Source organism: Entelurus aequoreus, linkage group LG05 (assembly GCF_033978785.1).
Source record: "Entelurus aequoreus isolate RoL-2023_Sb linkage group LG05, RoL_Eaeq_v1.1, whole genome shotgun sequence".
NCBI classification, from domain to species: Eukaryota; Metazoa; Chordata; class Actinopteri; order Syngnathiformes; family Syngnathidae; genus Entelurus; species Entelurus aequoreus.
The window spans coordinates 65,349,134-65,363,513 of record NC_084735.1 but is presented as its reverse complement, the minus strand read 5'-3'; the positions used below and the strand labels follow the sequence as shown (position 1 = coordinate 65,363,513).

The window sequence follows — 14,380 nt, the reverse complement described above, 5'->3', positions numbered from 1 at the left end:
TTGAGGAATCTGGAGGGAATATTATCAAGGCCGGTGGCCTTGTTAGGGTGGAGCGCGCTCAATTTTTTAAACACCTCATCAGCTGTGACCATTTCTAATTTGAAATCATCGTTGGATACTCCTAGCTTTCTGTAGAAGGCTTTAATGTGTTCTACACCAAAGCGACCAGAGTGGTGGGACAGCTTGTTGACAAGAGTTGCGGCTATGCTGGTGAAAAAGATGTTTAGTCTGCTAGCTACCTCCATTTTGTCTGTAATGAGGGAGTCACCCTCCTTGATGCTGATGTTGGTGAGTCTTGTTTTAAGTTTCTGGCTGCAACCAGGAAGCTGGTTGTTGAGAATTTTCCAGAGCTCACGTGGCTTATTTGTGTTTTCCTCTATTTTGTCGTTAATGTAATTTTTTTTTAAGGATTTAGTCAGGTTGGTTGACTTATTTCTTAATTTATTGCATTGCTTTTTGAGAGTTGAAAGGAGTAATTTGAGGTTGATGTTATTGGGTTGTTTATCTACTTCTGTTTTACATTTTACTGATAATTACCGCCTGTTGCACATGTGCAGGTATCGAGGGGAGTGATGACGAGGCGCTGGATACGGGTGCTGATGAGGAAGTCAGTCGGTGGGAGCAGGAGCAGATTAGGAAAGGAATCAGCATACCTCAGGTAAGCAGTGTGATTCCTCCCAAAAGTTCAAACATTTTTGTAATTACTGATTGGCCAACTAAGTAAACACTGTGGGTAATATAACATGGAATTATTTTAAGTTGTTGCAGATGTTATACGTTATATGTTTTACGGTGCATTCAAGGACTGGTGAACAGAGTAGGACACAATGCCCGCCAGAAATAATAATAGTAGATCTTACTTGTTATGCATGTTTTATATTTAAATAAATATTAAAGTGCTACAGTACAAACTAATATTTATAACAATAAAAGTTTAGACATTAAAACAGACAAGATACTAAGACTAAAACACCATCAGTGACGCTGTTGCCATTTCTAATATAAAGTAGTGTAAAGTTCTTACCGTATTTTCGCGACCATAGGACGCACCTTATTAAAAGGCGCAGTCTCAGTTACGGGTGCTATTTCTGTATTTAACGCATAAATAAGGCGCACCATATTTTTGGGCGCAGGCATGGTAAAACATACGCTAGCTTAAAACATACGGTAGCATGCATGTACGCTGTTTTAAAAAGGCAGCCGGAGCAAAGGCAGCCGGAGCAAAGCTGAGTTTGGTTGTACTTTATTGAAGTATTTAACAATGTACTGACATTATTTTTTGATCAATTCTCATCCAAAAATCCATCAAAGTCCTCATCTTCTGTGTCCGAAATGAACAGCTGGGCAAGTGCTCCATCAAACACGCCAGATTCCCTCTCGTCAGTTTCATTGCCGTGGGGCTCCTCAGAAATGATGCCGGCTTTTGCGAAAAGCTCGAACAACAGTGCAAGCAGACACGTTAGCCCAAACAGACACGTTAGCCCAAGCATCCACAATCCATTCACAAATTGTGGCGTAACTCGCCCGACGCTGCCTCCCAGTTTTCGTAAAGCTGTGTTCGCCATCTGTCATCCAAGCTCACAACTTCACTTTGAACGCCTTGTTTACACGGATGTCCAGCGGTTGGAGTTCCTTCGTCGTGCCTCCTGGAATGATGGCAAGCTCACAGTTCAAGCTCACAGTTCTGGATGAGTTTGTCTGTAATTTGTTTATTGCAGTAGGAGCAGAAGATGGCCAGCTTTTCCCTGTAATCCGCCGGACGTTGCTGCGCCACGGTAGTCTTTGCCTGGATGGATAGATGGCGCCGTTTCATAAAACGAAAGCACCAAGACGGACCTCCTTGAAAATGATCAATTTTAATTTCTTCTGCAAGCTTTATTGCCCTCAGTTGAATGGTGACTGTAGAGACGCTTCTCCAGGCTGTTCTTTGATCGTGACTCCATTGCTGGAGTTGGTCTTCCAAGTGCGGCCACCTGGCCTTGTTTCCGCAGAAACTCAGCTTCGTCTTCCTGACTTGGCGAAGCTCGTTTTCCTGCTTCCTCCACTTGCGAACCATAGATTAGTTCATTTTGAATTCCCTCACGGCTGCTTGATATCCATGTTTCTCCGCATAACTGATAGCTTGCAGTTTGAACTGTGCTTCATACGCTTGTCTCTTCATAGGTGCCATTTTCGGGGGTCCTTTGCCAAACCGATGTTGTTTAGTACAACGCACATACCAGCACTACCGTATATACCCGCTGGGAGCATGTCTTTAGCGTCCTCTCTCACGTGCAACCTTCACCCTTTAACGTCCACATGCTGTCTTCAGTCACGTCCGCCTTTCCTCGATATAAACAGCGTGCCGGCCCAGTCACACAACAACATCTACAGATTTTGGAACTCAGTGCACACATAAGGCACCCCGTCCATTTTGGAGAAAATTTTAGACTTTTCGGTGCGCCTTATGGTTGTGAAAATACGGTACTTATATTTGTCAGTAAACTCGCCATGAAAGCGCTAAAACATACCGGTATAGTGAGTTTACATTATTCACCCAAGGAACTTTAGTTATTAGAGAGTTCTGGTCTGACCATTTTTCACGGGACACATTTCCGGCCTTGTTATTGCACAAGTGAGCCACGGAGGAGGAGATGCTGCTCCGTTATTGATTTAAGTAAAGTCTGAATGTCATTAAAACAGTTAGCTCTGTCTTTTGACACTTCTTCCACCCCCGTCCTTGCACGCTACACCGCTACAACAAAGATGGCGGAGAAAAGGCGCTGACGAAGACCGCCCAAAAAACGGCACCATTAAATGTTATGTAGACCACAAGGAAGTGTTTTCAATTTAGAAAAAAAAAAGACCCCTTTTAATGCGCCCTATAATCCGGTGCGCCTTTTGTATGAAAATAGACCTGACTAGACCCGTTCATCGGCAATGCGCCTTATAATCCATAAAATACGGTATTTGGGATCTGCACAAGTCCTGAAAATTTGCGCGCGTCTGCATTTGTAGTCTGTGACGATGCCTTAGTGCGCCTTTTGTATGAAAAACTGTCCGACTTGCTAATCGGCAGTGCGCCTTATAATCCGGTAGAAATATAGAAATATACGAGACATATAAGTTTATTGCATTCTAAAGGATATCCATGCATTATGTATTATTACATCAGTGGTTAATTTGGGGCGGTATAGCTCGGTTGGTAGAGTGGCCGTGCCAGCAACTTGAGGGTTCCAGGTTCGATCCCCGCTTCCGTCATCCTAGTCACTGCCGTTGTGTCCTTGGCGACACTTTACCCACCTGCTCTCAGTGCCACCCACACTGGTTTAAATGCAACTTAGATATTGGGTTTCACTATGTAAAGCGCTTAGAGTCACTAGAGAAAAAGCGCTATATAAATATAATTCACTTCACTTCACTTTGGTCTCAAAAAAATTATGGCAATAGTATTGTTTATCGGCAGTAATTAGTAGATCAATATATCATCGAGCAGTTATCAGCCCAGGCCTATATTGAACATCTTGAAGTGCAGTTATTTCCCCAGTTAGAAAAACTGGTTTGGGGGTGGGGGGGGTGTTTGCCATCACTTTCCAACAATTTCGGCATATTGGTTCGTTCATCCGTGTTGATGGGCTAGTCTTGCTTTGAAGCTAAAATATTCCCACATAGGGACATTTGGCTTTTTATTAGTGAGGAGAGGCTCTGTCTAGTGCAGTGGTTCTTAACCTTATTGGAGGTACCGAACCCCATCAGTTTCATATGCGCATTCACCAAACCCTTTAGTGAAAAAATAAATAAATAAAAAATTCTAATTTAAGACAAAGTTATGTTTTTTTTACTGGTGCACAAAATGAATCTTGCATAAACATCACCTTGTTCAAAGAACAAAACCAACACATGAACTAATTACACATCTGCATATCAGATGGAAAATTAGAGGGAACATTGTTTGGGGGTATCCATAATACGCCGATAGGGAGAAGTTTTTATTTACACCAAGGGTGTCCAAAGTGCGGCCCGGGGGCCATTTGCGGCCCGCAGCTAATTGTTTACCGGCCCGCCACACATTCTGGAAATTCTATTGTAAAAATAAAAAAGAACATTAAAAAAAGTGGAATGAGGTGAAATCTAACGAGAAAAAGTTGCAATGTTGACACAAAAGCTGCCATGCAGGCTTTTTTTTTTTGTTTTGTCTTTCTTTATTTTAATTTTTTTACCATTGCTCAAAAAAAGAAATAATGACAAAAAATCCATGTTATAATGAATTATTTTCAGGGCTCCAATTACTTCAAATATTTCACTTTAAAAGGTTTTATGCGGTAAATATTGCATATATTGTGTAGTAGCCATCTAAAAACATCAAAGTTTTATTTGACAAAAGCGCATAAAACAAACAAAAGAATTGTTCCAGCATAAAATCGACAGATATCTGAAGTTGATCTCGTAACTTAAGTGTGGAAAGTAAAAGAAAAACCTAATAAAAATGTATCTCTTTGAGTGGGGCACCTTTTGGATCCCAAATATATTTAGTGATTTTTTATTTATCTTTTCACTGTGATTACTCAAAAATATGAAATAATTAAAATCAATGGTGTCCTGCATTATTGATGTTTTAGGGCTCTTATTACTAAATACTGCATATTTCAGTTTTACTATATAAAAACTAAGTTGTTTTTGACAGAAAAGCCATAAAACATTTTTTTTAATTTGTATTACTTTATATCAACTTGAAGTTGATATAGAGATTTACTGTAAGCGTTAAATAATTTTAAAAAAATAATAATCTGACTTATTTTTAACATTTTAATGACTGAGACCCTTTATGGTCCCCGGGACCCCTAAAGGTAAAATAAATTTTAAAAATCCATATATTTTGTTATGGTTTGAAAATGAAAAATATCAAAATGGCCCCCACATGCTTTAATTTTTCCGTGTGCGGCCCTCAGTGGAAAAAGTTTGGACACCCATGATTTACACGGTGAGTTGGGTGTGTCTTGACCTCCGTGGCGGAGGCTCTGCCGAACCCCTGAGGCCGACTCACGGAACCCCTGGGGTTCGATCGAACCCAGGTTAAGAACGACTGGTCTAGTGGCGGTGTGAGCTCACAGTTAATTTTCATTTATCGTTAGAATAAGGGATTTATTAACTATTGGCCCGGGCCAACCAACAAGGATTCATGATTCAGTAATCAATAAACAATGCTCAAAATATCTCTTTTCTGACTAGGTCCAAAGCAGCCAACCAGAGGACAGCATGGCCTACTATCACAACAGCTACGGTGCTCAGCCTTATGGCGCTTCCTACAGCATGCCCTTCACATACAGCACGGCGCCCTCGCAGGCCTGCAAGACTCTTGGCCTGGCAGACAACAGTTCCGTTCACTTTGGCGTCTCTGTTAGTGACTTAGCCCCGGTGTCCATTGATCTGGTAAAGAAACGCCTGCAGGATAGGTAGGTAAAGTAGAACTGCCGCCCTGTCATGTCGGCTGCTGTGTGCTAAGGTTGTGGAGACCCCATAAAAGCTACATACAGAGCTAACCACATGGGGGAGGGATGAATTATATGTTATACTTCCTAAAACCACATTGTTGTCTCTACCTATACATTGTGAAGTCATTTGTCCACTTTTTGCACTTGACCTACTTCTTGCCCCTCCTCCTTTTCACGCCTTGTGTCCACAGGCTCAGCCACATGCTCGCAAGCCACGACGCCAATGCTAAACGCTACACTCTGATCCAAGAAGACTTAACTGCCTCAGAGAAGACCATTCAGCAGCTGGACGGCTCATCCAATGACAATGCAGATCAATATAAATTCTTGCAAGAGATGCGAGGGTATGTTGGAGACTTGCTTGAGTGTTTCGGTGAAAAGGTAAGAGAGAATGTACCTGCTCTCTGATTAGCTGTTGTTTTGTGTCCATTTTCAGTGTTGACAACTTTAAGATATTTAGAAAAAATATAAATTAAATACAGGTATATATTTTAATACATGTGTTATGAATGCCGACTAAGATGGGTCCAATATATGCATACATGATTTGTGTGCGACGACATGATGTAACCACAGTTAATATTTACATACAGTATGCGTTAGAATCGTTGCAAAAAATTGTGGTCTGCCTCTCAACACAAAGGATTCCTGGCAAATAATCCCTTTAAAAAAAGTTAAAACTGTAATTTACATTGTTGCATGTATAAAATTGAAAGTGCATCAGTTTGAAAAATACCATGTGTTTACTTGTGCAATCACTTTATTACACTGCATTTTGGCAGTTTTGGGGCTTTTTTGAAGTTGTTAGGAGCCCATTCGCAGTCCCATATTTTCCCTATCATAAGTGGAGCACCAATTCCATGCCCTCCAAGATACTTATTTTATTTTCTATATATTTCACAAAAAGTTTTTTAAGCGTACATTTAATAAATAACCTTTTTAAGATACAAACTAAATAGCCGGGATGCACAATATATTTTTTAAGCTGGTACGGATAACTTCCTGCTTCTCCATATAGATAACTTATTTGCATGATATATTGTACTATTATTTTTTACATTTAGATTTAAGTGTAGTTTGTGCACACTTAGAGGTAAGAAAAACTTAAAGGTGTACTTGACAAACTCTGCCCTGTAGATTTGTCCTGACCAAAGCCGGTATCTTCAACGATAGTAAAGAGCTGGTCGTCCAGCGCCATCATTTCCATGACAAACTACAGATCGTTTTAGCCCTTATGTCGTCTCTTGCAAACTTTTTTGCACTTTTCATATGTCGCAGCAATAGGAACAAACCCCGGCCAATTTTTTGCGGCAAACTTTGGGGAAGCTTTTTTAGCAACATGTGCCTTCATAAGCTTTCAAAATTCAGTTGTAGCAATGTCAGCATTTCAGGTGGTTTATCAGGTTTGCAGTTCAGAAGCGCAATTTTTTTCACTCCTTGCAAAACATCTGGCATAAATGGCACGCAAAAAGTCTTCATCTGAAACGATGAAGTCCCACACAATCGACGCCATGTTTGTTTGCTGAGCTCAGAGGAAATTTACAACAAGCCGTCAAAGTAGACGAGCAGGAGAAAAGAAGCATTGGATTTTCTTATTTTAACCCACCTTCAGTACGTGACGGGGAAGTATCGCCTCATTGGAGTTATTTTTTTATGTTAGCGAATTTATTGGTATGATGTCATAATTCCTAGTGTCGACCCGATATTTATTGTGCACTCCTAATACAAACTAAATTGCATTCAATTATTTATCTTATTTACATGATGAAATGTCATTTCTGTCGCTGCAAGATGGGGCTTTTACAATTATCCACACTTGTTGCGCACAGTGGAAGGAGTGATCGTATTAATATTTATTGTATTAGGATGACTTACAAAAAATGGCAACGAACACACATGTTAGTTTTTCTATTAATTGGCTACATTGCAGCTTAGGTGTGTGTGTTTCAGCTAAATCAGTATTTTTATTTTTTTATAAAAACGGTGATGACAATTATTCTTGCTTTTGCTCTCTCATGCTTGACTGAACTAATAACGATTTTGGTCGCTCAGCAGCAATTCCATGGAGCAACCTGCATCCTGCAAAGTCATGAATTTTGTGACTCTTCCTGCATAAAATGATTAATTTAATTAAATCTCTCAAATGTGAAACTTGAGCTAAATATTGTTTGTGTTGGGTAAAAAGAACAACTATAAATTTTCTGTCATTCTAGCTTCAAACATTAGAAGTTAATATATTTTTACCCCACACTGGTAATATTCCAGCGCCACTCTTAATGTACTTCACAATCTTCTTCTTTCACACCAGCAAGGCACTTCCTGTGACTTGGGAACCCTTCGTTTGTTTGGGTCAGAGGTCACAGAAGGCATCATATCTTTCAGGTGCCTGCTGTCCTGGAGCTGGAGGCTGCCATGCACCAGTTACTAAGGCAACGGGCCTCGCGACTGGTCCAGAGAAGACAGGATGATATAAAAGATGAATCAGCGGAGTTTGCAAGCCTTTCAAGTCAGTCCATCTTGAAGGTTTTTATGATTCATTCGAACGGCCTCGTTAGTTCTGTGTGCGTGCGTGTGTACGGTTTTAGATTGAAGTAATGTTTGAGTGTGTGTGTGCGTGTGTACAGCTTTGGATTGAAGTAATGTTTGTGTATGAGTGAGCATGTACACGTGACAATGTAGTTTTGTATGTCGGAGTCTCGCAGTGAGCGGGATGTCAAAGTCACTTAAAAGGTGACAATAGCTATCAGTGTAACAATATCATGTTGCAGACGGTAAGTGACTAGGAATTTGGTACAGAACACAATGCTTGGACATAATCAATGATTGTGTGGAATTAACTGAGCCATTTTCCTCAGTATATCAGGGGGTTGATCAAATGTTGTAAAACAAACATTTAGTACCTTCTTGTTGGACCAAACAGCAGAAAAAGAGGCTGTTATATAGTAATATGACTCAGACTATATCAAATGTTAGTTTTTAGTAATGTTAGTGTAAGGGTGATCTTCTAATAACACTACTGGCCCCTCACATCCCTCGTGTCTCTTGTAGATAAAGCCATCATGGCTCCCAATCTGGATACGTTTGGTCGCGACCGCACATTGTACCAAGAGAACAATCGTCAGAGGAGGATAGCAGAAAGAGAGGCGCGACGGTACGCTGAGGAAAAGAAAAAAAAAGTTAACCTGAATATGCCTTTAAAATTGGCACTAAATTCTCAACTTTATTTTTAATCTTCCGCCTTAGAGCTCGCCGGCGTCAAGCTCGAGAGCAGAATGGAAAGTGGGCGGAGCACAAAGAAGGTCTGTCGTCTGATGATGAGGAGACGTCTACAGACATCACCAGCTTCGACATGGAGCACGGTATTAAAAAGTGTTGCAAATAGGAGATGAAACAAGCAATGATCAAACCTCAACTGACATATGCATATTCCTCTCTTCCAGATCGTATTGCAAAAGAATGTAAGAAAGTGTTTGAGGATGTGGTGGAAGACTTCCATTCCCTGGATTACATCAAATCCCAGTTTGAAGTTTGGAGGCGGGACTATGCCGACTGCTACAGAGATGCTTACATAGGCCTATGCCTGCCCAAACTCTTCAGCCCTTTGGTTCGACTGCAGCTTATCACATGGAACCCTCTTGAGGTAAAAGTTCGCTTTACAAAAGCTCTACTTTGAAATCAAACTCTGAAACCAGACTCTTGATGCACCACTGCAGGCGCAGTGTACAAACTTTGAGTACATGCTCTGGTTTGAGTCGCTGCTGTTCTATGGATTTGAGGAGAACAACACATTGCAGAAAGGAGATAGCGACATCGGCCTGCTGCCTGCTATTGTGGAAAAGGTCATACTCACCAAACTGACAGGTACGAAAACACATTAGTCACTAAGACAGTACACTTGGGGAATATCTTACCTCTAAACACCAAATAAAACTTAGTGGAATTATCTTCAAGTGTGTTTGGCGCTTTTTGGTTTTGTCACCAAAGAGCGGTGACAACATTAGAACCATTAATGAGACTTAAAGTTATGTAGCTGTGATGTACTGGCTGCTCAGTACACAATGGCCAAATCAACCATAAGTCGTCAATAGGATTCGATATGGTTCCTCATTTCCATTCTGAATCCCAAAGATCCTCGATTGTGATTATTTTAAGAGGCATGGTCAAAACTGTATCTCACGGGGACTATTTTCAACAATAAATATCAGTCCTCTGAACTTGAATTTAAATGTATTTAAAAAAAATTTTTTAATTTATTTCTACAGGAGTACACTTTCACAAAAGTTTCACTCATAAAAGTTTCAACATCATAAAGAACATTTACACATGTGTTGTTTGTGTTCGAGATAGGAATGTTCCGATCAGGGTTTTATGCTGCCGATACCTATCATCTATGAGTGAAATCGACCGATACTAATCGCCTGTATTAATTGAAAAAAATGTATATAAATATTTATGGTGAGTGCTATTGACAATGTAATATTGTCAAGATAATATTTAAACTACTACGTTATTACATACAGTTGTTTGATCAAAACAAAGTAAATAGCACAATAACTAAACAAAAGTTAAAACTACAATCTACTGATCTTTGAAATCCTTTGGTTTTTGCCTTCGGAGGCCTTCTGTGTACTGGGAAGTTATACCTGAATTTGTAAACATTAACAAAAATAACAAACTGATTATGTAAACATTTAAATATCGCTTTAATCACTCTAGTATTTATCATATACTGATACTACCTTTGGTATCAACAATACCGATTTATGGATTGATCCGTCTTCCTCTTACGTATGGCAGTCTTAGCTAAATGGCAACAGAACAGCTCTCTCTCTTTCTTTTCCTCCCCAGATAATATCTACTTACTTTCTGCTGTAACACGCTTCCATGTAAGCTTTTTAAACGTTAAGCCCTTATTTCTTGTTGTTTCCAGCTAGTTTAACTATATGCATGCTTGCTCCGGTTTGCTCTTGGTGTATAACATGTTTAGCCTCATCCTCCAGTCTTCTAGTGATAATAATACTTTAGAATTGCAGTTTATTTTCGTAATGAAAGATTATTGACTTAAGGGAGCGGCTCCACACGGTGAATGGAGATACAGTTAGCATCTTGCCGCCTCTGTGGTAGCTCATTCTTCTGGTCAGCGGACTGATCATTGAAAACAGGAATCAACGTTTAAAAATTTGGATTATTCTGGGAGAAATGGAATATAAGACCCAGTTCCCACTGATACAGTATGGCCAACCCGAGTAATCAGTAACCGAACACTGGAGAGTCCAATGTGAAAACTTAAAGACACTGGCCTCTCATGCATGGTCACTAATGCATACGTATGGAGTTATATAATTCTATTTACACATACAGCAACCAGCTGTTCTGCTTTTTTATATGTCATGTATCAGAGGTTGAGTAAACTTCTTTTTACACTTGTATGGCAGTTCATATCGTTATTGTCAGTTATAAATTTGTTACCCTTTGTTTAATGGCACTGCATGTGTGTTTGTGCTAACAGCGATCTCAGAACAAGTGTGGGACCCGCTATCGAGCAGCCAGAGTGCCAGACTGGTGGCCTTCATTCGCAGACTGATAAAAAGCTACCCAACTGTGCTCCATGGGGACAACCAATATACACAGGTACTGCCTACTCTCATCTCTTACATGTGGATCATGTTCTTGTCTTAACGGTGGTCCTTATTTCTTTGTCTATCAGGAGCTGTTGAAAACTATCGTCTTGCGGGTGCGGCGCACACTCGATGAAGATGTTTTCCAGCCCCTCTACCCCAAAAAGTACTAACATTAAAAAGTAATCTACATTAGCTCTATTGTCTGACAGTTTGCTTTCTTTAGTTTGCTGGAAAACAAGAACAGCGGTCCTTACTTATTCTACCAGAGGCAATTCTGGACTTGTGTTAAGGTTTGTAGACCACCCTCAGAGAGTGCTACGATGCCAAGCAAGTCTAACGGTCTTTTCTCTGTGTGTAGCTGTTAGGAAACATTTTGCAATGGGAAGGGATTCTCTCGACTTCCTGCTTAAAGGACTTGGCTTTAGACAGCACTCTGAATAGATACATCCTCTCTGCACTGCAGACCACCGATACCAACGAGGACAATATTTACAAGTCCCAGAAGGCAAGAGTCCTTTTACAATAAAGTAGCTTGCTTCTTCGTTCATAAATGTGTTTTACATGTTTTTGCCTTTTTCAGGTTGTGGAATATCTGCCAGCACATTGGTTCTCTGGGCTGAAGCACCAGCAGACGCTGCCTCAGCTGGAGCCTCTATGTCGCTACCTCGTGCATTTGGCCAACTCTCTGTACCGCAGCAGCCAGGGGGCGGCCGATACCCAACGGCGGGCGACAAAGTAAGACGATAAGCTTCCTTATTTGTAATGCTTTACAGTTCGACAAATTTCCTCGCAAATGCGCCTAAAAATATACCCTGGAACTTGGGGGGGGGGGGGATTTCAACCCATTCATCGCATGTTTTCCTTAAATCTATCCAAATTTGATCAAACTAGAGTGAAATTTTTTCTCTTCTGTATAGCATGTTAAATAACTGCCTTCAGAGCTGACAAACTGCCTCTGCTATCCTGCTAACAAAAACGGCTGAAGCTGAAATACCTGTGAGCCTTAGACTGAGCCTGGACTCGCTGACATCACACATCACTAGGAAACCAGCAAAGCCTTTTAAAGGCACACACCGCTCTCATATATATATACACTTAATATGAAACATTGTCAACTGAATTTTGCCAGAAATTTTCCTATTTGGGTTTAATGCTGCTGATTCCTATCAGTGAGATCGGCCGATACCAATCACATGTATTAACTGTACATTTTTCCGTGGATGTATTGTGAGTGCTATTGACAGTGTAACAATAGCAACACAATATTTTATAGTATGTTTTTTTGTATTACGTACAATTGTCCTCCAGTGATAATTGTACCAGATAATGATACTAAGAAATGCAGTTTATTTTCCGTAATGGAGGTGATCATTATTAGTTTAGCTTGAGGCTAAACTAATTTCTGGCCAAAATAGTAGTTGATCGTTTTAATCAATATCAAAATCACAATTATTCATGATGTTAGGAAACAGTGTTGGGGTTGAGGGGTACGCGACGCCAGCATATAATTTGTAACGGCTAATAAAAAGGCTATAAACATTATCCATGTCTTTGTTTATTAATAGTATCAACGTGTCAGCTTTTCCGCAGTACATGATTTTTCTATTTTTGATAGATTTTTTAATGTGCATTTTCTGTATATTTACATGTACTATGTACATACAGTATAGGTCATATAGGAATTAACTATACACCGCAAAACATTCACATAACGCTATGTCACACATTAAGTGGTTTGTAAAGTAATGACTTTGACATGGGAAAAACCCCACAAATGTATAACAAACATGGTCTTTACTTTTTGATATCAATATAAAACACAAAGCAGTTTGGCCAATGAAGATTAAGTCTTATAAACACGCTTTGTTCTTCTCCAACATGCAACAGTGCAACACTTAGGCCAACAAACATAAATCTGAGTACCGTATTTTTCGGAGTATAAGTCGCACCGGCCGAAAATGCATAATAAAGAAGGAAAAAAACATATATAAGTCGCACTGGAGTATAAGTCGCATTTTTTGGGGACATTTATTTGATAAAACCCAACACCAAGAATAGATATTTGAAAGGCAATTTAAAATAAAGAATAGTGAACAACAGGCTGACGTGTACGTTATATGACGCATAACCAACTGAGAACGTGCCTGGTATGTTAACGTAACATATTATGGTAAGAGTCATTCAAATAACTATAACATATAGAACATGCTATACGTTTACCAAACAATCTGTCACTCCTAATCGCTAAATCCCATGAAATCTTATACGTCTAGTCTCTTACGTGAATGAGCTAAATAATAATATTTGATATTTTACGGTAATGTGTTAATAATTTCACACATAACTCGCTCCTGAGTATAAGTCGCACCCCCGGCCAAACTATGAAACAAATGACAAAACATTTTAGCTAGTGTTGACTAGGGTTGGGTATCGTTTGAATTCGAACGATTCCAATTCCGATTCTTTGTTTCGATTCCGATTCCTGGCGATTCTCGATTCCGATTCTTTTAAGAGGCAGGGTCAAAAAAAAGTTAGGGATATTTTAAATGAGCTAGCTAACCTACAGTCTTTCTGAATGAAATAGTCTGACATTCTCCATCAATTTTAATTCTATTAACTTTTTATGAACTTTACTATAAATTCCTCATAGGGCTGTTTTCAACTAGAATATAAATATCAAATCTATGAGCTTGAATATAAATATTATAAATTATGAATACATTTTCCCAGGGGTACACTTTCCTCAAGAGAGCTTTATTTTTGAAAACCTCATGAAAACACATTTACACACACAAGTGTATGATGCTGCAGGTACTTAAAAATGTTACCGTGCTCCCACTGATGGGCTAACCTGGTGCAGAAAAGCAAATAAACAAGTTGCAAAACCCAGTCCAGATTAGCAGCAGGTACAGTATAAAATCAGAGACGGTTCTTGTTTAGGAAAATGACCATATCCGCCTTCTCAGGCAGGATGCGTGAGCGTTCTGGACAGATAGTGTCTCCTGCTGTGGAAAATACACGTTCGCTGGGTGTGGAAGAAGCTTGAACGCATAAATAGGAGAAAGCGCGATCTGACAGCAAAGGATAAGTCTTTTGTTGGTTCCACCGGACCATCACCATGCAGCAGGGTCGTCAGACATAAGTATCGGTGGAACGTCCTGGTACATCTGCAGCTCTCTCTCCACTCGTTTCTTGATGGACATGGAGCTCTGTTATTTCACGGTTATTTCATTTTTTTTTTGTAAAGTAAAGCCACACTTTCGACCGCCGACGCCCGCTATCCATGCT

General features: G+C 39.8%; 1 protein-coding gene across 2 annotated transcripts in view; it reads left to right on the top strand.

Moving 5' to 3' along the window:
- Nucleotides 1-14,380, top strand: part of paxbp1 (PAX3 and PAX7 binding protein 1) — a 28,065-nt gene that overhangs the window by 12,199 nt on the left and 1,486 nt on the right. For both annotated transcript variants that reach the window (XM_062048683.1, XM_062048682.1), the window contains exons 5-17: nt 558-658; nt 5,209-5,432; nt 5,663-5,852; nt 7,854-7,977; nt 8,520-8,622; nt 8,715-8,830; nt 8,912-9,111; nt 9,185-9,332; nt 10,981-11,102; nt 11,179-11,255; nt 11,316-11,382; nt 11,451-11,597; nt 11,673-11,827. In XM_062048683.1, the coding sequence (XP_061904667.1) occupies nt 558-658; nt 5,209-5,432; nt 5,663-5,852; nt 7,854-7,977; nt 8,520-8,622; nt 8,715-8,830; nt 8,912-9,111; nt 9,185-9,332; nt 10,981-11,102; nt 11,179-11,255; nt 11,316-11,382; nt 11,451-11,597; nt 11,673-11,827 (1,774 nt within the window). The remainder of the gene's footprint in view (nt 1-557; nt 659-5,208; nt 5,433-5,662; nt 5,853-7,853; nt 7,978-8,519; nt 8,623-8,714; nt 8,831-8,911; nt 9,112-9,184; nt 9,333-10,980; nt 11,103-11,178; nt 11,256-11,315; nt 11,383-11,450; nt 11,598-11,672; nt 11,828-14,380) is intronic.